The 27,978-nt window shown below is 42.1% G+C and overlaps 1 protein-coding gene and 2 long non-coding RNA genes across 4 annotated transcripts; 2 read left to right on the top strand and 1 right to left on the bottom strand.

Annotated features, from left to right (window-relative positions):
* Positions 1–67: 67 nt before the first annotated feature.
* Positions 68–20,418, bottom strand: LOC121847321. The gene is made up of 4 exons (XR_006084198.1): positions 20,026–20,418; positions 2,599–2,647; positions 873–913; positions 68–770 (listed from the first exon to the last, which is right to left on the bottom strand). It is a non-coding gene; the product is annotated as an uncharacterized LOC121847321 (long non-coding RNA).
* Positions 20,419–20,835: 417 nt separating this feature from the next.
* On the top strand, positions 20,836–23,449 carry LOC112246034 (insulin-like growth factor-binding protein complex acid labile subunit). The gene is made up of 2 exons (XM_024414294.2): positions 20,836–20,928; positions 21,280–23,449. Exon 2 carries the CDS (start codon positions 21,285–21,287, stop codon positions 23,085–23,087), a length of 1,803 nt encoding a protein of 600 aa, XP_024270062.1. The 5' UTR covers positions 20,836–20,928; positions 21,280–21,284; the 3' UTR covers positions 23,088–23,449.
* A 446-nt stretch (positions 23,450–23,895) lies between these two features.
* LOC112246032 lies at positions 23,896–27,040 on the top strand. Of its 2 annotated transcripts, none has more exons than XR_002952849.2 (8): positions 23,896–24,473; positions 24,572–25,008; positions 25,156–25,258; positions 25,414–25,573; positions 25,659–25,902; positions 26,050–26,340; positions 26,606–26,730; positions 26,858–27,040. It is a non-coding gene; the product is annotated as an uncharacterized LOC112246032 (long non-coding RNA). The 2 variants fall into 2 exon arrangements; XR_006084163.1 differs by having other exon boundaries at positions 23,901–24,473; positions 24,572–24,727.
* Positions 27,041–27,978: the final 938 nt, after the last annotated feature.

Raw genomic sequence — 27,978 nt, 5'->3', positions numbered from 1 at the left:
TGTAAAAGACCAAGTCCATAATATGGCAAGAACAGCTCAAATAAGCAAAGAGAAATGACAGTTCATCATTACTTTAAGACATGAAAGTCAGTCAATGCGGAACATTTCAAGAACTTTGAAACACTATGAAGACCACCACACAAAAGGAAGACATAGAGCCTCTGCAGCAGAGGATAAGTTCATTAGATCTCAGAAATTGGTTAAAAAAAGGATTAAAAAAATGTAAAAAATAGAATACGGAGCCTAACATTAGCAGGGTGAATAACACCTTGGGGAAAAGGGATCTCTAAGAGGTCAAATCACAGGCGTCAACACCTCAGGCATCATGTCACCAGGGACGGCTAGATAAGATGTTGGTGGAAGATGAATATATAAATGGTTCATTTGAAATTCTAACAAGATACAAATGTTCACGGTAACTAAAATCAACCTGCAAGGAATTACTTACAGCCCGCTGCCATCTCACCTCAACACCACTCTCATTCAGCAGACATTAAATTGCAGGCACACTCACTCCATTTGTGCCACCACCAGCAAGTTGACAAATATAACGAGCACCATCTCAACCCTGATTACTACAACACCCTCAACCCCCGCTGAGTCCTGCTAACTGTATCTCCAGGAACGTCTGCTTCTATTACATATTCAGACGGTGACCTCTATACACATGCACACTTTCTGACTTGACAAGCGAAGGATGCCGTCTGAAGATTAGTATACACAACAATCACCTTGATGATTCTTCACAGGACTAGACCATGAAGAAAACCCTGAGAGAGGAAGGAGAAGGAGAGTAAACAAACCCAGAAAGAAAAGCAACATCATTAGCCCTGGAAATGAAACAGTGGGAAGAAGTGTTTACAGGGATTTACCTGGAAGGGAGGCACTTGGCTCAGCTTCCTCAACAGATCATCTGGAATAGATCGGTTTGGGGAAATTATCAATATGGTACAAGACACTGGAGATTGCCAATCTGTGTGAAGGTTTTGAGGTGTTTAGCTCTTTCCCTAACCACATGTGGGAGGAAACAGGAAATGAGAACAAACTCTCTGTATTTACCCTTTCATCAAACACATGCACATTGTAATAACCAAGGAAGGGGAGAAAATCACTTGATTTGTGACTTTTATAGACCGAGAAAGGGGAGAAAAGCACATCATAGTCTACATTGGAAATATACCCATCAATCTGTGCCATACATACACTGATGCTCTGTTCTAACTGAAGAGTCCCTTAGAAAGCAGGTGCTGATGAATATTCTGAAGCCACTACCTGCTCAGTTCCGATTGTGATCTGATTGGCCATTGATGACTGCCGACCATGAATATTTATAGAATCAGACACAATAAAGGATGAAGTCTTCAGCCAAGCTCCTTTGTACTGAGAGACAGGAAATAATTGCAAAGAAAGTAAGATCAATCAGACTTCATATTGTCTTCAGATGTAAAACACAGACAAAAGGACAAAAGGCAAGAATTGTCTAAGATTGACTTGATGCAGAACCAGTGGAAAAGGATGCAGCATAACATGGAAGTGAGAGTTTTACTCTTTAGCGAAGTTCTGAAAGCACACCAATTTAAACATCTACAAATATGTGCAATTCCGACTTGGCACAGTTCCCCCAAACGTATTTCCCAACTATTTGTCTTCAACAAACTTTTAACCCCCAAAAATATAATTTTTCTATCAGCCTCGTATCTAGCCTCCTCACTCAAAAAATCATGAATAGGTGATTCACCTCTGAAAAGCTGCAACCACCGAGGTCAGATACCATGCAACAGCAGCACGCACTGACGAATACACAAGACAGGTACACACCACCATTCAATATTCAGACTGAACTGTACTGTAGTATGGCTCTTGTACCAGAGTCTACTACGTGGACCATCCCCAGCACATCTCATACAGTATCTGAGACATTGAGAGTACATGAAAATACAGTTTTCAACACAGTCACCCATTGAGTCTATTTATGGTGTGACTTTGAAACAAGACTATCGAAAAATGGGGAATTCATTATAAGCATGAACGGAGCTAATGAAATGGGGGACGAGAGAGCTAATCAGTTTGTTACTCCCACTCCCGTCTGATTTATTGGCACGCGTTGTATCTACAGGAAGTGTTTAGGTCACAAGACACTGCTACTCTGTGTCTCTGAGAATGGAAAAGGCAGTGTTTATACACTCTCCATTCTATTCCTTCATTGTGCCTTATCTACTCGAGTTATTTTCAACAAATTAGCCTTGCCGCAACATGTACTTATCATTCACAACCACAAAGTGCAACAACATTGGTGATTTCCCACGAAATGCAGTCTATTGTTTCCTTTTGAAATGATGTGATGTTAGGTATTGTGTAGCACGGGAGTAAGGAATCACACTTACAATACTATTAATTAAAAATGAACTATTCTATCATAACAAATGTTACTTTTGTGACCTTCTTTTACACACAACCCAAAGTATACAGTAATTTCAAAAGTATACTGTCTAACTACTGACTGATGTTAAAGGGTTGAAAGAGAAATATAGGGGAAGGTTACTTAACCTTCTATATCGTCAGTAGCTACTGTTCTTCACACAGAGAAAAGGCACTTACATTTAGTAACAGGGGGTGGTAATGTTCCTCTTGTGCAGACACAGCTGAGCTACATTTGGAAATAAAGAAAGCTGTAATTATTGTCATTCTCTAATGTAGCTCCCCCTTAGCTAAACCTCCCGACCCACACAGCAGTAGGGAACACTCGTAAAAAGAAATATACAAAAATAACAGTAGCTTTCCACTGGCTATGTTTCTTGCATTATTCCTTACACTTCACTCCCTGAACTACATGAAGAGATAACTTCACTTTAATATTTCATCATTATATACCACAATGCACAACACACAAAAAAAAAACCTGCCTAGAAATGCAACTTAATGGCACGTACTGTAGATCTGATTTACCATTTGAGAAGCAGTCTCTTCCTGGACGATGTACTTGAGCGGTTTAAAGTGAATGCAAGTTAACTATTCAACTAGACTAGAAAGAGGAGCCATTTTGTTCTCAATGTTACTTTCGTTATTGTCAGAAATCTGTACACATACATGGATACGCTTAGTGGCCAGTTTATTAGGAACATCGTGGCTTGTTATATAAAGCAGGCATACAGCCATCCAGTTACTGTTCGATTGAATGTTAGTGAAAGATTAGTGGAATCTGTGTGGGTAGCTGGACAGGTAGGATGACTGACAGTGAAGGTGAACAGGTGGTCACGTGTCAGGTGACAGAGGAATGGATGAGACTGAGGCAGGAATTCCTTTAACCATAAAGTGGTATATTTACTGAGTAGTCTTCATGGACGCACAGAACTTCTGGATCAGATGGAGTTAAGGAAGAGAAAGCAGCGAGTTGAGTCGCTTAGTTGAGATCTGAGTTGAGATCTGTTGGACATTTCCACCTGACCTAATTAAAGTGCCCCTGGCCCAGCTGAGTAAGTGGCAATGAATTAAAGGATTATTGTCAAAACTAGTGACCTAAGCGACTTTGAGCGTAGTATGGTCATCAGTGCCAGGCGCGCCGGTTCCAGTATTTCAGAAAAAGCCGGCCTCTTGGGCTTTTCACGCACAACAGTGTCTAGGTTAACAGGATGGCCACAAACAGGCAAATAACATTGCAGCACAACAGGCATCTTGGAATGCACAACTCGTCAGTCCTTGTCACGGACGGGCTAATGCAGCGACCACACCAGGTTTCACTCCGATCAGCTAAAAACAAGAAGAAGCGGCTCTAGTGGGCATGCAATCACAAACACTGAACAATTGAGGAGTGGAAAAACATTGCATGGTCCTTCGAATCCCAGTTCCTGTTGCGTCATGCTGATGGCAGCGTCAGGATATGGTGTAAGCAGCATGAGTCCATGGCCCCATCCTGCCTGGTGTCAACGGTACAGACTGGTGGTGGTGGTGTAATGGTGTGGGGAATGTTTTCCTGGCACACGTTAGGTCCCGTGATACCAATTGAGCAACGTTTCCATGCATCGAAGAATTCGGGTTGTTCTGGAGGCAAAGGGGGGTCCGACCCCATACTAGATGGGTGTACCTAATAAACTGAGAATATAGGGTAACCATTTTGCATAATTGACACCATATACCCATAATTCAAACACATTGACTAACAAAGGATGGGATTGCATCAACAGGTCATTTGCTGTAGTTTTAGTTTCACGTCCCCTACTACTTGTACCGTCAGACTCCCTCTTTGATCCATCTCAGTGAAACTCTCTTTCCTTCCTGAATTCTGCTGAGGTGGGCTTCCTGGGAATGAAAACAGTCTTCTAAGCCGAAACAGCAGCATGCAGGGTGACTGGCGTTATGATCGACATCATTGGGAGCGTGGGGAGAGGGTTGTAGTGAAATGAGTGAGGACGGACGGGGTGGGTGATTCTGTAGGATGGTTTTAAATGGGCAAGCTACATTCTGGGGCGGCAGAGTAGCCTAGTGGTTAGAGCGTTGGACTAGTAACTGGAAGGTTGCAAGTTCAAACCCCCGAGCTGACAAGGTACAAATCTGCTGTTCTATCCCTGAACAGGAACCCACTGTTCCTAGGCCGTCATTGAAAATAAGAATTTTACCTTTATTTAAGGTTAAAAAAAATAAACAATTCTAGTGTCACACTATTGTTGTGAGGCCTTGAAGGAAGAAAACAACAATAGTACCACAGAGGGCGGGTTGTTTCTCTATTAATTGGCCCTATGATGGGGCTGACGTGTGATCATCATCACCGTGATAACCTCATGCTTTAGTTTTGGGCATGCCAGCCAAATAACTGACACTGTAATTACATTAACATAATCATGACTCAAGGATTGAGGTAAGAGGAAAGGTGAGGTAGGAGGAAAGGGATGAGGAGGATTTGATTGATTCTTGGATAAACATATCTGAATGGATAGTGTGAATGAGTGACATACTGTATTTACTTCTAAATAAATATGATCCATTACACAAGCCCTGTGATTTCTAGCATGATCAGGTCTTCTTAATATGTTAAAGCTGCAATATGCAACTTTTTGGGAAACCCAACCAAAATCACATAAAAATGTGTTATAGATCTGTCATTCTCATTGAAAACAAGTCTAGATCTGTTCTGTGTGAGCTATTTCTTTGCTTCCGTGCTTAAGTTCCATTTTTGCGTCCTTTACTTTATGTTTTGTACACCAGCTTCAAACAGCTGAAAATACAAAGTGTTTGGTTATGGAAAATATATTTCACAGTGGTTTAGATGGTACAATGATTTTCTACACTATAAATGTTTGTTTTGTCACATAAACTGAAATTAGGCGAACTACTTGAATTTTTGCAACCAGGAAATGGCGCAGGTAGACGATTGGGTCTTTCTATGTTTAAAAGCTTTGGACTCAATATAAATGGGTTACAGAATCATAACAACAGTCTGTGTTTTATGTCATCCAGGAGGGGGGTCGGCTCAGTAAAAACATAATGTAATGTTATTCATCACCCTGGGCAACGAGTTGACGGGGGGTGTACGGAGAGGGGTGTTGCGTTTGATATACAGGCTAAGAAAGTAAATCATTTTCCAGCTCGCTATGGCATTAATTATAACCCTTCCAGCTCATTCAAGTGCATCCCTCTCCATACACAGCGGTGGCCCTGAATATTCATACTGTTCATAAAACAGCCTGCCTGATCATTGTGTTGGGCTGCCAAAGACAACACACCACATCAGGTCTGATGGTAGGATATTAGGATGCACTCCAGCCAGGGCAGGCACTGGGCCCTGCCACTTTCTAGGGGCCTACAGGCCTTACGACTCTCACTACTGCCATCTCTTAACTTACACCCCAACTTGACTATGTTTCATCTGAGGATCTGCCAATGTGACATTACAAACAAGATCCTTCCTTATTCCATTGCAGATCTCCATGTGTAGCCTGTGTAGCATCAGATAGATATAATGATGAAGAGTTCCATGAGCACTGTACCTTCTTCCACTACACATTAATGTGCCTGTCTGCCTGAAGCAGCCCAATAGGGCTGCCAGGACAAGAGGAGTAATACAGTGAGTATGTAGGGAGAGCATATGTTCAGACAAGCCGAGCCATGGTACCACACGGCCCTGCCGTAGCCACAAGGGATGCAGGGATATTCATTATCATGGTTGGAGGTTTCGGAGTCGCTTGCTGGGATGCTAATAAGCCAAGAGATCAAAGAGAGGATGCTCAGTGAGAGCGGCTCCCGCAGAACTCTGTGGCCCATATTGCTGCTCTGTTCTGGGCTCCCACCTGCTCCTCTCCCCCTCTCCCTCCACCTGGTCCCCCCAGCCCACCACACACACCCAGGCTACCAGCCAGGATAGAGACAGCCATGCCATGGGCACCCATCAACAACCAATCACTAATTCCCTGTGTTAACAGGGTAACCTGCGCTGGAAACACAACCCATTTCCACATGAATAATAGCGCATTTGAGGTGGTTTTAGCTCTCATTTGAGGGATGAATATTGACCCATAAAGTACTATGTTTAATACCTTGTAATGTGCCTTGTGTACCCAAGGCCATTTGTGAAGTTAGAGCCACTTCAGTTTTTTTACACTTGTGTTCTGAAGAGCTGCAGCACTTGCCTAATGACAGGAAGAGGTCTAAACATTCCCAGATAGCCTACAAACATATTTTTATCCACCAAAGCTTTCATCAAGCACTTGCACCCTCTGGTGAGGGGATTAGACTTTTTCTGAAAACAAAACAACATTTATATAAATAGCATGAGAAAGTGAACACAGACGACTGGAAAATGCCAGAACTCAACTGGAAATAAACTTTAATAATACATTGTAAGATGAAATTTGTTCAAAGTTTAATCTGGATCAAAACCACTGAGTTACTGCACTTAAGCGAGACACAACCAATTTTCTGGGATGTGGGCCTTGGATAAGTCTTTGTCAGATCAATGCGCCTTTAAACAAATCAATGCTCTGCTGACTTAGACATGAAAGGTGTAATATAAAAGCCTGTGCGTGCGTGTGTGTGCGTGTGTGTGTATGTGTGCGTGCGCTCGCGCGTGTGTGTGTGCATATTGATGGGGGTTAAAGATAGAAAGGTTCAGCTGGTTGCATTTCACTTGAACTTTGTTATCAGCAACATCAATGGCAACTTTCCCTTTCCCATGGTCATCCATCTGTCTCTTTGGAAATGACTTAGCATTTTCAAAACAGACTGTTAGCGAGACAAAAGACCGGCTCTAAAGAGAACTGACGTCAGCACTGAACATGATGAAAACAAATATTAGGCTAACTAGTGAGGGAGCGAAGAATGCAGAAAAATGTTGTAGCAAGATTTAACTCTGATACAGCCCAAAAACTTGGGTGGAAAAGAGCACACCCCTTTGGAGGGCAGGGCTGATTGTGTATAGGCTAGTAGACATAAGTAACATCGGTCTAAGCAATGTTTCATTACTGAAGAATTGAGACTCAAAATGTCATACTCCAATTGTATATTTTTTCTCTCTAGCAGGTCCGTCATCATAATGAGGGTCTGGGACAAGGAATGACCCTGGCTTTCCTCTAACATCCTCATTTGCATTAGGCCAATTTCTGAAGTATTCCTTGTCTGTGATTTGACCTATTCAGACATGACTCCCTAGTGTCCCTAGTTCTCTAACACATTAGTGAGTGTGTCTCTCTGTGACACCTCAGAGGTCCCCTTCTCACTGACAGGACAAGCGTGTTAAGTGATTCGACAGCTCGATGCAAATGCATATCAGATGAACTTCAGTACACGGGGCTAAAAGGGGATAAAATGGTCTTACTGGTGAGCTAAACGAGTTTCCATTTCTCTGTGTAAGTCAGCCAATCTTTCACCGTGAGTGAATAATTGTTAGCGTTAAAAATACAAATGTGTTTATTTGTTGCATTTCCTCATGTCCTGAATGAACTGGAAATGGTTTAGAGCAGTCTGACCCTTACTGGCCATAGGAACATGACACGTTTACTTGGTTGGCTGCCTCGCTTGGCTGGGTGCCAATCATAGAGGAACGCCACATGTAAACTAAGTGTTTGTGACATGAATCAGATAAACCTGTCACACAGACACCCTCGTCATTTTACAACTCAAGTCAGCCATGGTTGGAAGCCAGAGGGATACTCACTCCAGGAATATATCTCCAACTGTCAGAACCTATTATCGGCATGTATGGACAAGATCGATTCTGACGTAAGATATGACACTGGCTTAAGCTGAAGGACAGGAGACAAGCGAATGCAAGGACTGGTATGAAATTACTGTGTGTCGTGTGTCACACCAGATAGAGGGAAATTCACATTCACCCACGGTCTCCCTATCTTTTTAAATGTATCCTGAATGGTAAGCAATCTTCCCCATAGAGAATATTCCAAATGGCATCTAGGAGTGGCTCTTTATTGAGAAAAGAGAGGAAATAATGTCAACCATTTAAGCACGCACACTCATTTACTCATTAATTTAATAAACAGCTGGCTTAATAATGGCCATACGTCTGGGTACACTCAGACACGCTTCACTTGGTAGATAAAGAAGGATGAGCGATTTCTGAAATTGCTCTACACACCTTGGGATGCTTCAAATAGGCCTACCCTACCCATAATGCAAATGTCCTTCCAGAACTCTTGGAGATAACTCGTCTGAATAAATGTATGACTGAACTGGAATTGATTCCTGTCCTATTTTATTCTGTTCTATTTCAATCTAAAAATAGTGTGCAGACAACGTTTTATGAATCAGGTCCTCTCTCAGGACTGATTTGAATAAGAATAGTCACCTTGCCTGTGTGGGTTGATTGGAAATCCAAGACGTTCAGGTCACTTGTAGTGATAACAGACTCAGAGAGAGCTGAAACCTGGAATTACTTAGCAAGAGCGGTAAATATGAGAGGGGAACTTCAACCATAGGTATCTGAAAACAGCCTGTGACCAAATTCAATTTCATGAAACACTTTTTCTAAATTGCCCTGCACACCCTACACTCAAAATATATTTGAAGGGAAGTTGTTTCCTGAACCCTGTGTAATTTCAAAGTCTAAAGTAAAAACCTTCTTATCTTTACTGGTAATTAATTTCCCTCTTTGAAGTGAAAAAAATGACATATTTTCAGAGACTCACTCCTATAAGAAAAATGTGTGAAGCGATGTACAAACTGAGACAAGCATCTATAAAGTGCACAAAAAATACAGTCACACATTGAACATTCAAACTATAGCCTAGTACCGTAACTATCATCAGAATAGCCTTTCAATTTTGGGGGGGAAAACGTGTTCCATATATTCGATGACAGGAGGACACATTTTAGATACTAAAAGAAACACTATATAGGAGGATCTTAATTTGAGCCAGTTTTCTACAGCAAAAAAAAATAAAAAAGAGAAGTAAAATAATCCTCCTGGGGGAGCTGAGGAGTATTTTGTCCTCTCTGCTGACCAGTATTTTTCTCCGCTCATGAGTAATAAAGGCCTAGATCACACCCCAGTAATCTCAGCTAAACATTGTCATAAGGCCCATGCTTGAGTGTTCATAAACCGATAGCAAATGGTAAAGCATCAATATTTTTGCAAATCCTCAGTCAACTGTAATCTTAAATCAGTATTGCGTTGACTTACAAATGTAGGGTATAGGCTAATCATTACTGACATAAACCTTATATCACTTGTGGCCATAGCAACATCTGCAAAATGGATTATTATCTGCTAACAGCTGCCCACTGCACTGAAATAGTCCTCTACTGTAAAATTGAATGAAACTACTGGCCCTGTTAGGTATGGAAGCCCCATCTGCAAAGCAGATACTCCACTGGGGATAGAGCACAGTACAGTACATCACAGCCCTACCAAGACCAGCCTGAGGGTGGAACAGGGGGAAGAGAGCTACTCTCTCTATGTATTAGTCTCATCTCAAGTGTGTTACACCAGAAAGTAGCACCACAGGAAACAGTGAACCAGTGTCTGTCAAGTCAGATGTGGAGAGCGTAACAAAGTTCCACCACTGAAAGGACCATGATGAGGCTTGGAGCCTCTGGGCAGGCATAACTTTTTATCTTCCTGCTGCGTAAGCAAGCGCTGAAATAGTCTGATCAGAGTCTGTGCCTTCTTTGACAGATTTCTTTAGGATGTATAGGTGTTGACATAATTCCAAGGTACTTCCAGATCAGAAAGGGAGATGCAAATAAGATGCTCTATTCTAGGTGGTGCCCAAACTGCTTATTATTAATATTAACATATACTTTACTTTTTGTCCTGGTCAATTGCATTATGTAGGATATGCTTTGAAACATAAAACAGAAGTAAGAATGATTTAATTAGGCGTTTCTACTTTCCAATAATGCAAATTAAATCCATGTACTGCCCATCTCCTGGGGTCTGAGAGCAGGAAGAGATGTCAGGGATGCATCCTCTCCCACACAGCTAATTGGCCGATTCAAGGGGCCTAATTGGGTCATCAGCTGCGTTGATTTGCTGTGGTTACAACGATCTGAACGGCTGAGTTCCGGTGCCTTCCAGATGTCAAGACAAAGCCAACGCACATCTCTCATTTCCTGGAGCTCTCCTCACCAGGGCTGGAAGGGGGCTGAGACGCAGTATTTATAGCTGGGTGACACCGCTGCAGGGGCGGCCGGAGGGAAAGGAGGGGGGTCTTTAACTGTCATCAGGACTGAGGTGGTACTGAATGCCAGGGTTTAGACCAGTTATCCTTAACACGATATTGGAGCGAGAGTCACTTATATGATATTCTAATCTAAAATACCTCCTAACAGTGGATGGCACTGTTGACCTGGTGGTGGTGTTGCATAACAAAAGAATGAGCTACTTTGAGCTACTTTTTAAAATGAGCTACTTTGATTTAGACACAAGCAATATATTCATTTGGCTTGGAGAAAATCAAGCTTAACACTTTTTCCATATGGTTTCTTCCTTCACAGACTCCATGAAATGATGACCTCATCCTAAATATTTGGTCAAATTATTCATTTTGTGTATGGTTTCCTAGACACAATGGTGGCTGCTCAACAAGCAGCAGCAACAGACAAGAACTAAACTCAAAAGAGTGCAAAAGAAAGAACAAATAAAAAATGTATCATATATAGGCCTCTTCCTTGTTGAATGCCATGACATGACTCCGATTCTTCTGTGTCTTCCACAAAGGCTTCATTCTACTGGTGAAACGACACCGTTTCCTTCACACTTTTATGACAGCGCAAGGACAGAAGAAAACAATTCAATTCAATCCAACCGCGGAAATAACAGTGTCAAAGAAAAAAACAGGTCCTCTTTGTATCTTCGGGGGAGGGATGATTTCTATGTGGTGAGAGAGAGACAGCATCCCTCGGGCTCTCTCCTAGCTGTGACTGTCCCCAGGGCTGGGCACAACTGCTGTGCTGTGTCCCCCATGCTCAGAGGACATCATGCAATAAATGAGTCCAACAGCAGGGTCTGACAGCATTTATGCCCCAAAAGCCCACTGCACCAAATACAGAAGGTGGGAAGCTATATAGTCTGTAGTGTTATTGCTCTGTCAGGCTGTTATCAGCCTATAAAACACTTCATTCCAAGCTTCTGTTAAACACATGCAGCTGTTCGGTTTTATGTGGATGCTTAGTGTTCACAAGGGACAGTGGTACAGCTCTGGAATCTGGTTATGGGGAAGGGTTGACTAGGGTTATCAGACTGAGTCAAATCTGTAGACAACATGCTCTTAATGGATCCCCAAGCACTGTCTGCTTATCACATGGTGATTTAATGACTGACAAAAGGGGAAGAGGCTGTCATGGGTCCCACAGAAGAATCGTTGCTCATTACTTATGGTAACACACACAATCCAGGGTTTCATTAGACCTGCCAACAGCAACAGTGTCCGTGGGACTCTGTCTGCTCCATCGGTCTCTTAGAAACTCTGAGCTTTAAGGGGCCGTTAGTAGTTTGGAAATGTGAATGCCCCCTCCTTTTTCAATATAGGCAGTATGCAAATTCATACTGTAGGCTACTATGTGCACTCATATGGCCTTATGAAAAACCTTCTGGGGACTCAATATTACATTGACAAATTAATCTCATCAAGAAGCAACATACTGTAATAAAAAAGGATATGAAAACAGAGACTGAAAGGGAAATGTAACACTCCATGTTGCAGTTCAATCTGTAACACCAGGGGCTTGTGTTTAGAACACTGAAGTCATATGTTGTAAGCAGAGGGTGGATGCCAATCAACCAAATGATGGCTGGTTGTATCTATGAGGGTGCACCTCAAGCATGCCTACTTAATAATGTGTGAAAGTATGTAAATGAGTCTAAAATGGGAAAATGTCTGCCTACATGAAGTTTTGCAAATTCATTCTTCAGAATATTACATTTTCCTAATAATTATCTCCCATTGTCCTGTACAGCATACTAATGTGAGATTCTGTGTTTTACATTATAGCCATTACCATATACAGTGCCTTGCGAAAGTATTCGGCCCCCTTGAACTTTGCGACCTTTTGCCACATTTCAGGATTCAAACATAAAGATATAAAACTGTATTTTTTTGTGAAGAATCAACAACAAGTGGGACACAATCATGAAGTGGAACGACATTTATTGGATATTTCAAACTTTTTTAACAAATCAAAAACTGAAATATTGGGCGTGCAAAATTATTCAGCCCCCTTAAGTTAATACTTTGTAGCGCCACCTTTTGCTGTGATTACAGCTGTAAGTCGCTTGGGGTATGTCTATCAGTTTTGCACATCGAGAGACTGACATTTTTTCCCCATTCCTCCTTGCAAAACAGCTCGAGCTCAGTGAGGTTGGATGGAGAGCATTTGTGAACAGCAGTTTTCAGTTCTTTCCACAGATTCTCGATTGGATTCAGGTCTGGACTTTGACTTGGCCATTCTAACACCTGGATATGTTTATTTTTGAACCATTCCATTGTAGATTTTGCTTTATGTTTTGGATCATTGTCTTGTTGGAAGACAAATCTCCGTCCCAGTCTCAGGTCTTTTGCAGACTCCATCAGGTTTTCTTCCAGAATGGTCCTGTATTTGGCTCCATCCATCTTCCCATCAATTTTAACCATCTTCCCTGTCCCTGCTGAAGAAAAGCAGGCCCAAACCATGATGCTGCCAACACCATGTTTGACATTGGGGATGGTGTGTTCAGGGTGATGAGCTGTGTTGCTTTTACGCCAAACATAACGTTTTGCATTGTTGCCAAAAAGTTCAATTTTGGTTTCATCTGACCAGAGCACCTTCTTCCACATGTTTGGTGTGTCTCCCAGGTGGCTTGTGGCAAACTTTAAACTACACTTTTTATGGATATCTTTAAGAAATGGCTTTCTTCTTGCCACTCTTCCATAAAGGCCAGATTTGTGCAATATACGACTGATTGTTGTCCTATGGACAGAGTCTCCCACCTCAGCTGTAGATCTCTGCAGTTCATCCAGAGTGATCATGGGCCTCTTGGCTGCATCTCTGATCAGTCTTCTCCTTGTATGAGCTGAAAGTTTAGAGGGAAGGCCAGGTCTTGGTAGATTTGCAGTGGTCTGATACTCCTTCCATTTCAATATTATCGCTTGCACAGTGCTCCTTGGGATGTTTAAAGCTTGGGAAATCTTTTTGTATCCAAATCTGGCTTTAAACTTCTTCACAACAGTATCTCAGACCTGCCTGGTGTGTTCCTTGTTCTTCATGATGCTCTCTGCGCTTTTAACGGACCTCTGAGACTATCACAGTGCAGGTGCATTTATACAGAGACTTGATTACACACAGGTGGATTGTATTCATCATCATTAGTCATTTAGGTCAACATTGGATCATTCAGACATCCTCACTGATCTTCTGGAGAGAGTTTGCTGCACTGAAAGTAAAGGGGCTGAATAATTTTGCACGCCCAATTTTTCAGTTTTTGATTTGTTAAAAAAGTTTGAAATATCCAATAAATGTCGTTCCACTTCATGATTGTGTCCCACTTGTTGTTGATTCTTCACAAAAAAATACAGTTTTATATCTTTATGTTTGAAGCCTGAAATGTGGCAAAAGGTCGCAAAGTTCAAGGGGGCCGAATACTTTCGCATGGCACTGTATATATGATTAAATATTCTCTGATGTTGGCTGTGTGAAGTATCTGCATTTGTGCACTTGAGCATCATCGTGAGATTAAACAACTGCTTGCTACTTGCCTGTTTGTGTGTGTGACAAGAACTGAGTAACATTGTGTGACCTGCATGTTGCAAAACTGTATATAACAGCCCAGCAGATGCTTTGTCCTTGTGTTTGTATGTAACAATATTGAGCACATGGTGTGACTTGCTGTATCTTACAAAGTTGTGGTTAAGCAGGCATAGGGAGGGGTGGTCATCACGAGGTTTAACTGAGATGGAAAAATACTGAACAACACAATAGCAGTAACTGAGCAACTGTTATAACTAGGCTGCGATACCAGAACAGTAAGAATCTATACATCGACGGAGGGAGGACTCCAAGAAGCGCCAAGAGGCAGGGACCAGCCTGAGCACCTGCGATAGGCTGAGCAAGTCTAAACCACACCCAGCCTCTACTGTGATAGACATAGTTCCAACCCGTCTCTGTTGGCCTATCACAATATAAGAACACTGTTTACGTAGATCCTGTCAGTTCCCTGTTCTGCCCTGTGTGGTATGTACGAAAGTTGCATTTGCCATTTATTGCTTAGTTAATAAAAAAATATATAGTATACAATCGGTGACTCATTGTCATATTTATCCTGATACCAGATTCGAATTTACGCAATTCTAACACTAATCAGGTAAAGAAGTGGGATGTATCAGGTCAACTGTAGCTCAGTTGGTAGAGCATGGCGCTTTGGGTTGGATTCCCGGACCACCCATATGTAAAATGTATGCACACATGACTGTAAGTCACTGGATAAAAGTGCCAGCTAAACGACATATATTATGATATTCTGTATATTATATACAGTAGTATTATACTATAAAGTATTATTATATTAAATGGGAGATGGCTATTGTGGACAATATAACAAAAATGTGCTGTAATGTAAAAGGTTTTTCCATGAACTCTGCAGCACCATGACAGAGGTAAGATAAGAACACTGTTATTAGGGGCTATTAGAGGCTAGATTCTCACAAAACGAATGACTCTCTAATGGACTATTATCAAAGGCCAAATAGAGGTTGCTTATATGTGGCCTGTTTCACTACATGTACAGGTGGGTAACCTGTACGAGTGTGAAATGTGTTTTTTGCATATCCCAACTACCCCTGAGACACATACCTTGCTTGCCAACCCATGTACCATACCCAGCAGTGCTATAACATATGTCCATTTAACATAGAACACAGATTGTCCACAATTTACATCATGGCCTATGAGCATAGAACACTACTGAATAAAAGGACATAAATTGGTCTTGCAATTTTACAGTCTACTTGGTCTGCATATCTAAGCATAACATTTTGTGTTTTATGCACCCAACAAGCAGAGAGCAACGAAGCCTCCTGTACTCAACAGACATTCTGGGTATTGAAGAGTGAAGGTACAGTATGAGTAATCATGGGCATACCCTGACTAGTGGGTCTGGGGGGATTCAGATAGGAGGCTTAAAGATCAAATCAGCTGCTAATGTGCTAATGAACATTTCAATCAGTCTAGCCTACTTATAAAAACACATTTTAATACCAACCCAATGCTTTGTACAGATAGGGCTGTCTCCCATCATGCATTGGTTGAGTTTGCATTGTGTGAAAAAAAATGAGTTTTTTTTGTCAAGGGTGAATGAATGCCTAGGAAACCGTTAGAGGGTTTAAAACCTTATATGAAAGGCAGATTTCTTTTTTTCTCTAACAATCAGACAGACCCCACACCATTCAGCGTCAATGTAAAAAGATCACACCTCAGATTTGGGTTATTTGTTGCTCTCTGAATCATGCCTCTATCATTGCTTGATTGATTGCCTAATGGTTTAGAGGCACAGGTTACAGCATGTGACAAGGGTTAAAATCATCCAGGGATATGAAAGTGTATGTGAGAAATGTATTAGCTAAGGCTTACATGGATTCAAAGTGGGCTACATTTGACCAATTCATTTCAAAAACCCATGTACCATACCCAGCAGTGCTATAACATATGTCAATTTAACATAGAACACAGCTTGTCCACAATTATGTATATATTAATTTCCCAAATGAATTGGGTTCCTAATTGAATAGGATTGTGTGGATCTCCTTTCTAATCTGACCAGCAATCCGCTTGGCATGGTACCAACACAGGAAAACCATGAAGGAGAGAGCATACATAGAGTCACAATCATTTTCATCACACCATGATCTACCTCCAAAGCAGAGTATGAGGCTGAATGGCATGATTTCAGTCACTAATGTTTCAAATGGCTTTGGCTCACACAGCTGGACATTTCAGAGCTCTTGAATGGATATGTCTCTGTCAGACGTTTTCATACCGAAAACCGAGAGTCAATTAGATTGTGTATCACGAAGTGAAAACTGGATGGAGGCAAGTTAGATGGAATTAATTGGTGCCAATCAATGTTCCCTTTAAACTGCGCGTGTGCGCGGTCGCGCACCTCCTACAGGACTGCTGTGCAGAAGAAATGCCAGGCCGCACAGAGACTCAAGAGATTGAACTTCACTGAGTTCGCCCCATTTGTTTAGACTATATAGATCAACGTGTTTTCTGTGATCGAATCAACATTATGTCAGCAAAACAAAACAAATCTAACTTTGGAAGATTTAGTCTTTGATTTTGTTGTAGGTAGAGCCAGAGCGCAAATGAGTAAAATTCTATTGGCGGGGGTAGGCCACGAGCGGTCTTTCAATTACCCGCGGTTGAATGCCCTTTTCAGATCAGAGCGCCGAGCCGCGCATGTGCACATTTGTTGATATTCTTTGCTAGTTAGCGAGTTATTAGACCAGTTATAGATAAGTGTAGGTCAGCCATGGGGAGCTACTGCTTCCTACAAGAGCACAAAACATGTAGGCTACATTTCAAGTAGTCTTTGAAAAGCCAGTCAGTTAAAAAGCTTACGTCTTAATTAAAGGGGCAGTGTTGAATGTGACGCAGGCTTGAATGTGCAAATAAGCCAATAAGCACAGAGGTAGCCTACATTGTCTAATTCTCTACATGGTAATAATAATTACTGTTATTTTGTCAAGTGGTTTCTTGCATCATACAATACAATGCAATTTACAGTCACCTATTTGGCCCATGGTGTTACAGACCCTAGTAAAAAATCATGAATCAATGTCAAGCCCTTCATATTGTAAAAACGTTCTTAAAAGTCTCATACAATGTAGGCCTGCATTGAACACCAAATATAGGCTACATCATAGAAATTAAAAGCCATTTTCATGTAAAAAAAATGTTATGTGATTTGCTCCATTGGTTTTGTTGGTAGGCTTACATTATGCTTAAATAGCCACAATAGCCTATTGGCTACCGTCTAAAACTAAGGGTACAGCCTCAGTGTTCACTGTAAATGCGCGCCAGAATTTGCATAAAATTCTCACAAGGTTCAAGTTTCCGCTCACAAGACCTAAAATTTGCTCAGTGCCCCAAAACATTAGAGGGAACATTGGTGCCAATAAGTCCTTTTGCTTGAGATTGAGGCCTGCAGGTTTCATCTAATGCCTATAGGCCTAGTAGGATGTACCCAACAGACGGCGTGTGATATGGACTCATCTCAACAGCAGACCAGTGGGTCAAAGTAATGTTTACTGATTCAAGCGTTTAAAATCACACAGGTTAGTTCATTCCTACAAAGTATTTTCTGTGCTACAGCTTTATTATGCTTCACCTTTGATTCAGATGGGGATCATGGCCCTTTCTGACAGTTTCTCTCCATTTTGAGACAGTTTGGGGCATCATTTTCAATTTTACAGGAACATCCTTTTCAAGTGAATAATCTTACATCTTAAGGGAAGATTAGTTTTATCTTGAGGGCAGAAGAATCTTGTCTTTGGAGAGTAATAATTAATCTCTCGAGGGGATTATTTCATGTTCTGAGCAGATTAAAATACTTTTTTTTGTAACAAGATAATACAATTAATCCCTGAAATAATGAAAAAGTTCCATGGTTATTTCATATTACCTTGAGGTAAACTCTTCTTAGCCTATGTCTCCCACGGCTCCATACAAAGCCGCTAGCCTAACTTTTATTCAGTACTGTTCTATCACTGTGAAATAGAAATAACATTGTTCCACTTAACCTGTGTAGTTGTAGGCTACAATCTACTGCAAACCAACTTTTTACGACACATTCCTGGACTTTAGCCCCTCTACATACGTAGCCTGTATAAAGAGAAAGGAAATTACTGTAAGCTTCCATGCCCCCTCTCACTTGTCAATGGATTAGGTTTGATGTCATCTCTTACAATAGTCATCAAATGTACCCGGCGGAATGGTAATGTTCTTTTATGAAATTATACCTATTATCTGCTCCCTACATCTGGAGAATCCAATATGCCAGCAGCATATGTAATCCCAGGGAAGACGACATGCTATATTTCATACAATATGGTTGTCACGTGATCTTAAGGGACTTGTGCCATTAGGCTACCTTCAACAGCCCTGCACTATACAAACCCTCACATATAATGTATTTAGTTAGCCTACAATCTGTATAAGAAGGCAGCTGTAAAAAAAATAATAAGTCTGTGCAACTGGCAAAAATATTATTTTCCCTATTATCGTAAAATATAACATAGCTTTGCTCCAAAACCAGCAATCAAAACAGTGTCAGCCTGCACGATTACACAACAGTTAGCCTAACAGAGGTAGTATTCTCTACTATTGGGATAGAATTTGGAAGGCAGTAGAGTGCACTTGCCCCTCTGGGCATTCATTCTCTGACAGACAGTCATGAGCAGCAGAAGGAATAACAAAAAGATAAGGAAGATGCGGTATTGTAGCTATCAGCACAGATTCTCCAACACACACTGACACTGTGCCCTTCAGGTCTGTTCACCACTGCTGAGGAAGTTCTCAACTTTTCCACTGCTAGTTATGTGACTGAGGAGTTTATCTATTCCTCCTGTATATAAATACTGACTCCCAGCAGAGCCCGAGACATTGCTCTACATTCACTGCCACTGCAGCTGGGGCTCTGTCACTTACTATGAAGCCTCCTGTTCTCCCGGTGCTGACAGACCTGGGAAGGGAACCTGTGTGCTGGTTGAGAGCAGGGGAGTGAGCCAATTAGAGATGTTTGTCTGGGGAGCAGGAATTGTTAAAGACGCACTATGGGAGATTTCCCTCCGGTACAGGGGTTTACACTCCTTCATGAGACCCATTCCCTTAATTTCTTAAAAATAGGATACTTAAATAAGCTGGTATATCTTTTTGCGATGGCTCATTAATCATTCTAACAGCATAAAACTCAACAATGTTTTTCCATGTTATTCTAATTTGACACCACGCTGTAGCAAACAAGGGCCTCCTCTGCTAGAGCAGAAATGGAAGCGCTGAATCAAACTTGAATGAAACATTGCCATGACAGCGTGTATGTGGTAAGGTGGCTAACTTATTGGACTAATTCAAAGTAAAACAATATCTCAAAACATGTAAATACCTGCAAACAGATTGGGATAACTGGATTTTATGCTGAAGGGTCTTTTCTGAGCTTTTGGATTCCTTCCACATGCCTCATATGCCTAGGTAACAGAGCAGCAGTGTTCTCTAGTGGTGAAAGAAGTGAATAGCACCACCAATTATAAACATTAAACACACTGCTTAAATATTAGGGATGCCTTATCTTTCTAACAACCTTCGGGCAAGTCTCATGTTGTTCACTATCATGGAACAATCACATTGTGAAAGGAGAAACTTGTTGAGCTAAACAGAGAACTAAGTCTAAGGTGACAGTTCTGTGTCAAAATTATGACTTTGTGTCTTAAAACCCTGATATACCTACTTAAGTCTAGGTTTAGGATATAATTTAGCAACTAAAATGTTCAGTGTGACAAAACAATGTAATTTAATGCCTGCCAGAATTAGAGAAGCCATTGCACAACATACCCATGTCTTTTCTTAACCGCCAGTCTGTCAAAGTCCAGGATTGTCCAGCCAATGGTCACGTTTTCTGTTAGATTTGATTGAATTTGGACGTCCTTAGGCACAAGTCCGGTTCTGGGTAGTCCAGTAAGTTCACGAAACCAAGCTACAGAGAAAGAGAATAAAGTGAAAGTCAACCCACGTTTAACATCAGAGTCTGTTTGCTGGTCAATGTGTGTGCTGTGAGATATGAAACAGCTACATTTCCCTTTACCTGGGATAATAATTGGCTAAAGTGCACTGAAAAAAAATACTGAGCTTTTACACACAATGCAAGTACAAACTTGAATCTCTTTTTGTAATACATTTCAAAATGCCAGGTTCATTGCACCAGGTTTGTCTTATCTCTCAGCCATGCTGTCTGTATCAGTCAGAATCTACAGTAAATGTACTCAGAGACAGGACCCTGGCTTTAGTAAACAGCAAAAGGAAAAAGTGAAAAAAGTCAGACCACCAGACCATATGTACAGTAGACATTCCTATAATATGAATTTTAGGGGTATTAATGATGTTATGTACTATGACAAATCTGAGGTCATGGGAAAAAATGCATTTTGTTTATTAAATTCTTGAACATCAAATAGTTAAGAATGTTCACTCAAAATGTACTTATAAAGATACTGATAGGTTGGCATAGGTATATAAAAAAAAAGTATATTTGAGAGAGATAAGACCATAGACTCATTGAAAGACTGATGATGATGCTGGTCATAGGGTATGAACAGGTTAATTCTGAGAGTTCAGTGGGTCTGACTTTTTCTAGAAAGACTATGTAGGGTTTCCCTTTCCAAACACAAATACACACGTCCTTCATTTAGTGGGTGGCTGTCTGTCGGTCTACCTCAGTCAGAATTGCTGAAATATAAGGTAGGGGAAACTATTCTGAATCGTTGAACGTTCATCTTTTAAAATTGCACATAATAGAAATTAATGTACACTTTATAGTAGATTTGAATATTTTAGTCATGAATGTTTGCAGTAAATATTGTTTTGTATTTGTAGTATTGAAAATAGGCCTAGGCGTTGTCTATAATATTGATCTTAAATTGGTTCATGTAAAATCTGAATAATCTGTGTACAGAGGTTAATTGATTGGCTTTCAGGGAGGACTTAATATGTGAGAAAATACATGTTTATTACAAAGAGAATAAGCATATTAAGTAGTTTTAGATAAGGAGCACCAACATTGAGCTTACTTCCTCTGCTCTCTACCCCCAGCTGTTATGCACATCATTGTGCTACTGGTGTTGTGGGTACTGGGGACATCACTGGTGTTGCCAGACCCTGACACAGGGGGAGAGAAACCTACTGAGGAGCCCATTCCTTGTTCCAAGGGCTGCACCTGTCTACATGACGAATACAGTCTAGAGCTCATTGTCTACTGCAGCGCACGCAACTACACCCAGGCCCCCTCTGACGTGCCTGTCTCCACTCGCTCCCTCTGGCTGGATGGAAACCTGTTCACCACTCTGCCTGCCACCGCCTTCAAGGATCTCAGCAACTTGGATTTTCTGAATCTACAGAGCGGTCAGCTGGTGTCCCTTGACTCCCAGGTGTTCAGAGGGCTTAAGTCGCTAGCTCACATCCACCTGGAGCGCAACCGCATCCGTTCGTTGCCAGGCACTATCTTCCAGAACACGCCTAACCTCGCCTCGCTTAGTCTCCATAACAACCAACTGTCCCGCATTGAGGAGAAGTTGTTTGCTGGCCTCTCACATATGTGGCTTCTCAACTTGGGGTGGAATTCATTAGCAGTATTGCCTGAGACTGGGTTCCATGACCTGCATGGCCTGAGGGAGCTGGTGCTGGCTGGGAATAGGCTGGCTTACTTACAGCCACAACTCTTCCAAGGTCTTACCGAGCTGAAGGAGATGGACCTCACTGGAAATTACCTGAAGGTCATTAAGGCTAATGTGTTTATGAAGCTCCCCAAACTGCAAAAGCTTTACCTGGCCCAGAATCAGATAGTGACAGTGGTACCCAGAGCCTTTGTGGGTATGAAGTCCCTCAGTTGGCTGGATCTCACAAACAATAAACTTTCAGCGCTCCACGATGAGACTTTCCTTGGTCTTCACAGCCTCCATGTGCTGCGGCTCTCGAACAACTCCATCAGTGGACTAAGGCCCAGAACATTCCGTGACTTGCAGTATCTTGAAGAACTGTGTCTGAGCTACAACCGGATCCAGGCCTTGGGGGACAGGATCTTTGAGGGGCTTGGGCACCTGGAGGTTCTGGAGCTGGAGCACAACCAGGTGCAGGAGGCCCGGGTGGGCACCTTCATGGGCCTCTCTCACCTGGCTGTCATTAACCTGTCTGGCAGCTGTTTCCGCAGTCTTCCAGACCAAGTGTTCAAAGGTCTCGCCAAGCTCCACAGTCTTCACCTGGATAAGGGCTGTCTGACCAGGGTCACGACCCAAGCTTTCATTGGACTATCGGGTCTGCGACGGCTCTTCCTTCAAAACAACAACATCTCTGTGGTGGAGCGCCAGAGCTTCGTGGAACTCTTAGGCCTACAACAACTAGACCTGAGATTCAACAAGCTCGAGGTCTTAACCTCCCACACCTTCTACGGCCTGAAGAACCTGGACTATCTGTTGCTGTCCAGCAACCTGTTCCGTCAACTTCCCTCTGAGGCCCTCATGCCCTTGAAGCATCTCTCGTGGCTGGACCTCTCAGCCAACAGGCTGGAGATCCTGCACAATGGTACCATGCAGCTGCTGCCCAGGCTACGCTATCTAAACCTGAAAGATAACGCTCTTAGCAGCATTCCACCAGATATCCCAGACACCCTACACCAACTGTGGCTGACAGGGAACCGTTGGAAATGTGACTGCAGTGTCCTTCCCCTTAGAGACTACAGCTTGAGGAGACCGCAGACAGTGCCCCGGCAAGTGGAAACCCTAGCTGAGGGAGAGGAACCCCACACTGTTGTCACCATCTACAACAATATAACATGCAACAGCCCTCCAGGCTTGGTTGGCCATGACCTGAGGGATATCAGCAATGAACATTTCAAGAACTGCTGAAAGGGTCAAAGACGGCAGACATTTGGAAGACAATAATTTCTAAATAATTGTTATTAGCCTACAATTTTCCCTGTACATTCAATGATTTAGGCTATATTAATAATTTCTCAAAATATGTAATGTAACCAATTATTTTTGTTACTGTGATAATTATGCCCAACATGTTTCAAGTATGTAGCTTTTGCATCATACACTTTTAGTTAGTTTCATATTTCATGAAACGTTCATTAAATCAGTGCACACAAAAAAAATGCAAGTAAGCCTACTAGAATACACAGTGTACAGTACAGTACTCTTTTAGGACATGTTTCAAAGCAGTCCACCTTTGAATGGGTGACTATTAAACGCATCAGTTGAATAAACACAAGTCATGTTTGTTTTTGTCCTCTGAATAAATATTTAAGAGACAGATTTGCTCAACAAGGAATTGGTCACACAACCAAATATAGATATAGGCCCTAGGTAAACAATATCCGCCTTTACAAATTAAAGGTGCAGAGGCCCAGCTATTGAGGTGGGCCATATGTGTACACAAGGCAAACACTTCCTCCTGTACCACAATGGGCCAGAACTCTAAGCAGAGGGAGAAGTAAACTCTCAGGGCCTACATTAAACGACACTGTAACGTTTTCATTTTGAAAAAGCAGGCAGGAGCAATTTTACAGCAGCCCATTTCCAACACAGCTCTGACTGCAGGATTCATAGACCGCAGAACTTGAACGGTTCATACATTACTTAACTCGCAGTCGATCACAGATGTTGACATGTTCATGTTGACCATCTTTCCCCAGGTCACATCCCTTCTGCACTGCAACACGTGCTCCTCCATAATTTATATGCGCTCCTCACTCTCTTAGTTCAGTTGTTATGGTAACCAACAGTCTGCTAGTTGTTGTTAGCAGCTATTTAACTTTAGCTAACTTAGTGTAGCTGACTGCTACTGCTTTCACATAAGAGTGGTCTATCTTGATGATTATAGATGCATTAGTTTATGTCAATATGGACACGGATCCTTCAACGCGTTGGAATGCTCTTTTTGACAGCTTCAAACCCGTCCATTGATTCAGATGAGTTTGATTACTGCACTTAGTTAACTAACAACAAGTGCAGCAGTAAGACAACGTTAGCTAGCTAGCCCTATGAAATGCCCTTAATTTGTATGAACTTTGCTACTTACTTGCTGTTCTACTAGAGTTGTTTATTTGTTTTTGAATTGTGTTTGCCAGAGTAAATCTAGATAAATGTACCAAACGTTAGCTGAAATTTGGTTAACCTTACAGTTTGAAAATTAAGAAGACATATCCATCTTTCGGCGACCAGTAGCCCTTCTTCCTAAACACACAGAAGGCCTAGAGTGTCTTGTCATTGGAGGACTCTGAAATAGAGGTAACTTTAAGTAGCTAGGTAGCTGAGCAAGTTTACACCAATTGCTGAAGAGTCCCTGGCAAGGTTACTGTGTGTGTATCTGTGTGTATCCAAAACAGGAGCTTCAAATATCTGTGGCACAGTCACAACTGTGTTGGACAGAGGAGACCGTTTGCCCACATAGAGAGCCTACAACTGAACCCCATGGAGTTTATCAAGCCACTGAATTAGCCCAGCAGGGCACACACCAGGAGCCCAGTCCCATAGGTAATAAGGTAAATGAGATATGCAGCCATGACTCTATTAGAAATGCAGCTTGGGCAGGAGGCCATCCACGCAGCAACGTTCCCGTGGAGATGAAAGGGGACACCTCAGCCATGGCACACTAAACTGACAAAAAATAACTGAGTCCACATCGCCACACCCTTCACATAACACAGCTTGTGAAGACAACACATTGGAGTCACTCAATGCTTTGAGAAAGACACAGAGAACAGATCCAAATGGCTCTATGAAAAAGCCACTACAAGATAGTCAAACTGTTTTGTCTTTTGAGGTGAGTTTAAGTTTCCTGTTATAAATTGAGAAGGTACTACATAATAACTCATGTATTTGTTGACCTCTGGACATTTTCATTCTGCAGTTAGATAGATACTGATGAAGTTTTATGTCCTACAAATCAGTACCTTTGTGTTTTTACCAGCCACTGGCGCACTGGGATCTGGACCAGATTCTTCTGACTCTTCAAACAGATGGACTCTTTTTAGGAGGCAGTGTGTCTGACGAACCTATGGAAGTACAACCAGGTAGACAATAGGGTAACTCTAAGGTATCACTGATATAGCTACTGTTGAACAACTAGTAGGTAGATGTAGAGTAACCAGTGTGCACCTAGCTTGTCATTCACACTCAATGCTATTGTCATAATGATGTCATCAATTCATTCTCAATTTGGTCACAGATGGAGACAATGTAAGGTCACAGGATACTATATTGGAGAGGCGGGCTGCTTTCTGTAGGACACAGTCATGTGGAGATGCTGAAGAGAAAAGAGAAACTGCGCCAGATAAAACTTCTGGTGTGCCTCAGAAAGCACCTGTCCAACATCCTACCAATTTCAGGTAAAATATATGATCAAGTTGTGTGGGTTTCACATGATTATGAATAATGTAATTCATTAACATGAACGTTTTGTTTACTGTCCAGACAAAATGGTGGATGGAGAAAGTCTTTCAAAAGGATGGCATTTGAGTTAAAGCCAAGCCGCCAGGAAGCGCCCCACCATTTATATTGATTTCCGTAACCCTGAGCCTCCCGCGAACACAACCAGACCATGTAACAGCACTTCATCACAATCCATGAAACGGACCAACCTCAACCTACACGACAAAAACCAATCTGATGAGAAAACAGACAGAAATATACGGTCTGGTTTACTGAATGGAAAAGAGTAAATATTGCCTTGAATAACTGACCCATTGTAAAGCTCTAAACATTATTACATAGGGTTGTAAATATACTATAATGGCTCTGTGGCTGTGAACTATGAATTCAGTTTAACTCCTTCCTGAGTTCATGTTGTTTTTTCTTCTCCCAGGGAAGTAACTGGAAAGAGCCTGTTACTCAGAATGTTACGCGAGGCGAACAGAAACAGGAGAGAGCCGGACAGGAAAGATCTAGTTGCAGCGGATTCTACATGCAGAAGCCCCAGAAGAGTGGCCTTGAAGGACAAGCTGCCTGAGGCTAACAATGAGATAACATCTCTGCTTCCAGAGGTGGACAACCAAACCACATCTCCCACAATGAAGCGTGTCCAAAACTGGCCGCCAGTTGAGAGAACACCTGCTATTCAGCAGAGTGCTACTACCGGGCAGCCAAAGAAACAAAGGTAGATACGATATTCATTTTAGGAGACTTTGTCTCAGATACTGTATCTTGAATCTTAGTCACAGTGGCTCACACAGGAGGTTGGTGGCACCTTAATTGGGGAGGACAGGCTCGTGCTAAAGGCTGGAGTGGAATAGTATCAAATACTGTACATCAAACACATGGTTTGATGCCATTCCATTCGTTCCGTTCCAGCCATTATTATGAGCTGTCCTCCCCTCAGCAGCCTCCACTGGTGGCTGAACACCTGTTTTGTGACCTGTCAGTTACCGAGAGCAGAGAGCACAGCGCCAGCAACAGCTCCAGAAACAGCTGGAAAGCTTTAGACCAACAAGGTCTGCCGGAGACAGGGAGACTACCGCTTGAGAAGACTGATGTTCTTTATGATACTGTAAGTCCATCTGGAACAGAGACTCGGTGCTCACAATTCAATAGATCTCCACTCAGTCTTCTTTGTCATTGTCATAAATTGAGCGCTACCCCTACATGTATAATCTTTTTCATTATTTTTTTTTCAGGAGGCCTCTCACCTACAATCAGTTAACACTCTGCCTGCTGATATGGAGGATAAGGAGTGCTTTCTGCTGACTGTATGCCTCTCCAGTCCAGGCCTGGTAGTCAGCAGCAGTCATCATTGGAAAGCACCAACAGTGGAGTCAGCCACAACCAAATCCCATATATACAATGCTCTGGTTGCTTGGTTTCTGTCTTTGGTGAATATTTATTTGACTAGTCCTTGACAGCGTCATTCAACTGAGATCATCTGATTATTTTTACTCTGTTTGAGATGGAGTCCATGTTTTACTGAGGCCTCTAACTTGTTAGGTTGGAGCACCAGGCCCTCAAGGTAGTGATGACAGGGCTGCTGTACCTTTTTGGGTGGCTGGCCTACAGCAGCTGTGGACAGAGGATGGACTGGCTCTACACATCTGTGCTGTGTCCCACGGAGAGGGCCTACAACTTGTCCGAAAACCCCGGGTGAGAGGAATAAACATTGAGATCCTTGTAAATTACTTATCATTAGTAGTAGTAGTATTCAAATTCCTAATTCTATGTGAATGCACCCAAACATTTCCTCTTTTCCTCCACCACCTTTTCTGCAGTTAAGTGATTTTCCCTTTTCTTCTTCATAGATGGGTGTGGATAAGGGTCATAGTGTGTTCCAGCAGCGTGTCTGCAGGTTCCTCTCTCAGACCCCCCTCAGAGCCATCACCCATTGGCTGCCGCAGCTCAGGAGCCTATTAGACCAACAGGCCTATCCCCCAACCATCCACATACCTGCCTCCTGCCTGGACAGATTTATCTCTGTCAACTCTGACAAAATGGTTGGTAGTAGGTACAGGTGAATGCTTAGAATCTGAGATTGACTTGATGATGTGGATGTGTTCCCTGTAATGTGCTGTATCTTTGTCCTGTGTCTCAGGCTGTGAAGAGGAACTTCGGTCTGAACCCAGGCTTCTACTGGCAGACTGTGGAGACTCAGGAACTCAGCTGTCAGAGGCCTGAGACCATGTGCACTCAGCTGCTACACACAGAGGTAAGAACATGTTATGTCTCAGCTGTTCCAAAGCTCCTTGGTATCATCTAACCTCAGTGTTAATACCCCATGATCATGACTGTTGGTATAGGATGAGGAAAT

This window comes from Oncorhynchus tshawytscha, linkage group LG09 (genome assembly GCF_018296145.1).
Source record: "Oncorhynchus tshawytscha isolate Ot180627B linkage group LG09, Otsh_v2.0, whole genome shotgun sequence".
Taxonomy (NCBI): Eukaryota; Metazoa; Chordata; class Actinopteri; order Salmoniformes; family Salmonidae; genus Oncorhynchus; species Oncorhynchus tshawytscha.
This window is presented reverse-complemented; position numbering and strand designations above follow the sequence as displayed.

Excerpts from the sequence above, each read along its gene's own strand:
- LOC112246034 (XM_024414294.2), top strand. The coding sequence starts at position 21,285 with ATGCACATCATTGTGCTACTGGTGTTGTGGGTACTGGGGACATCACTG.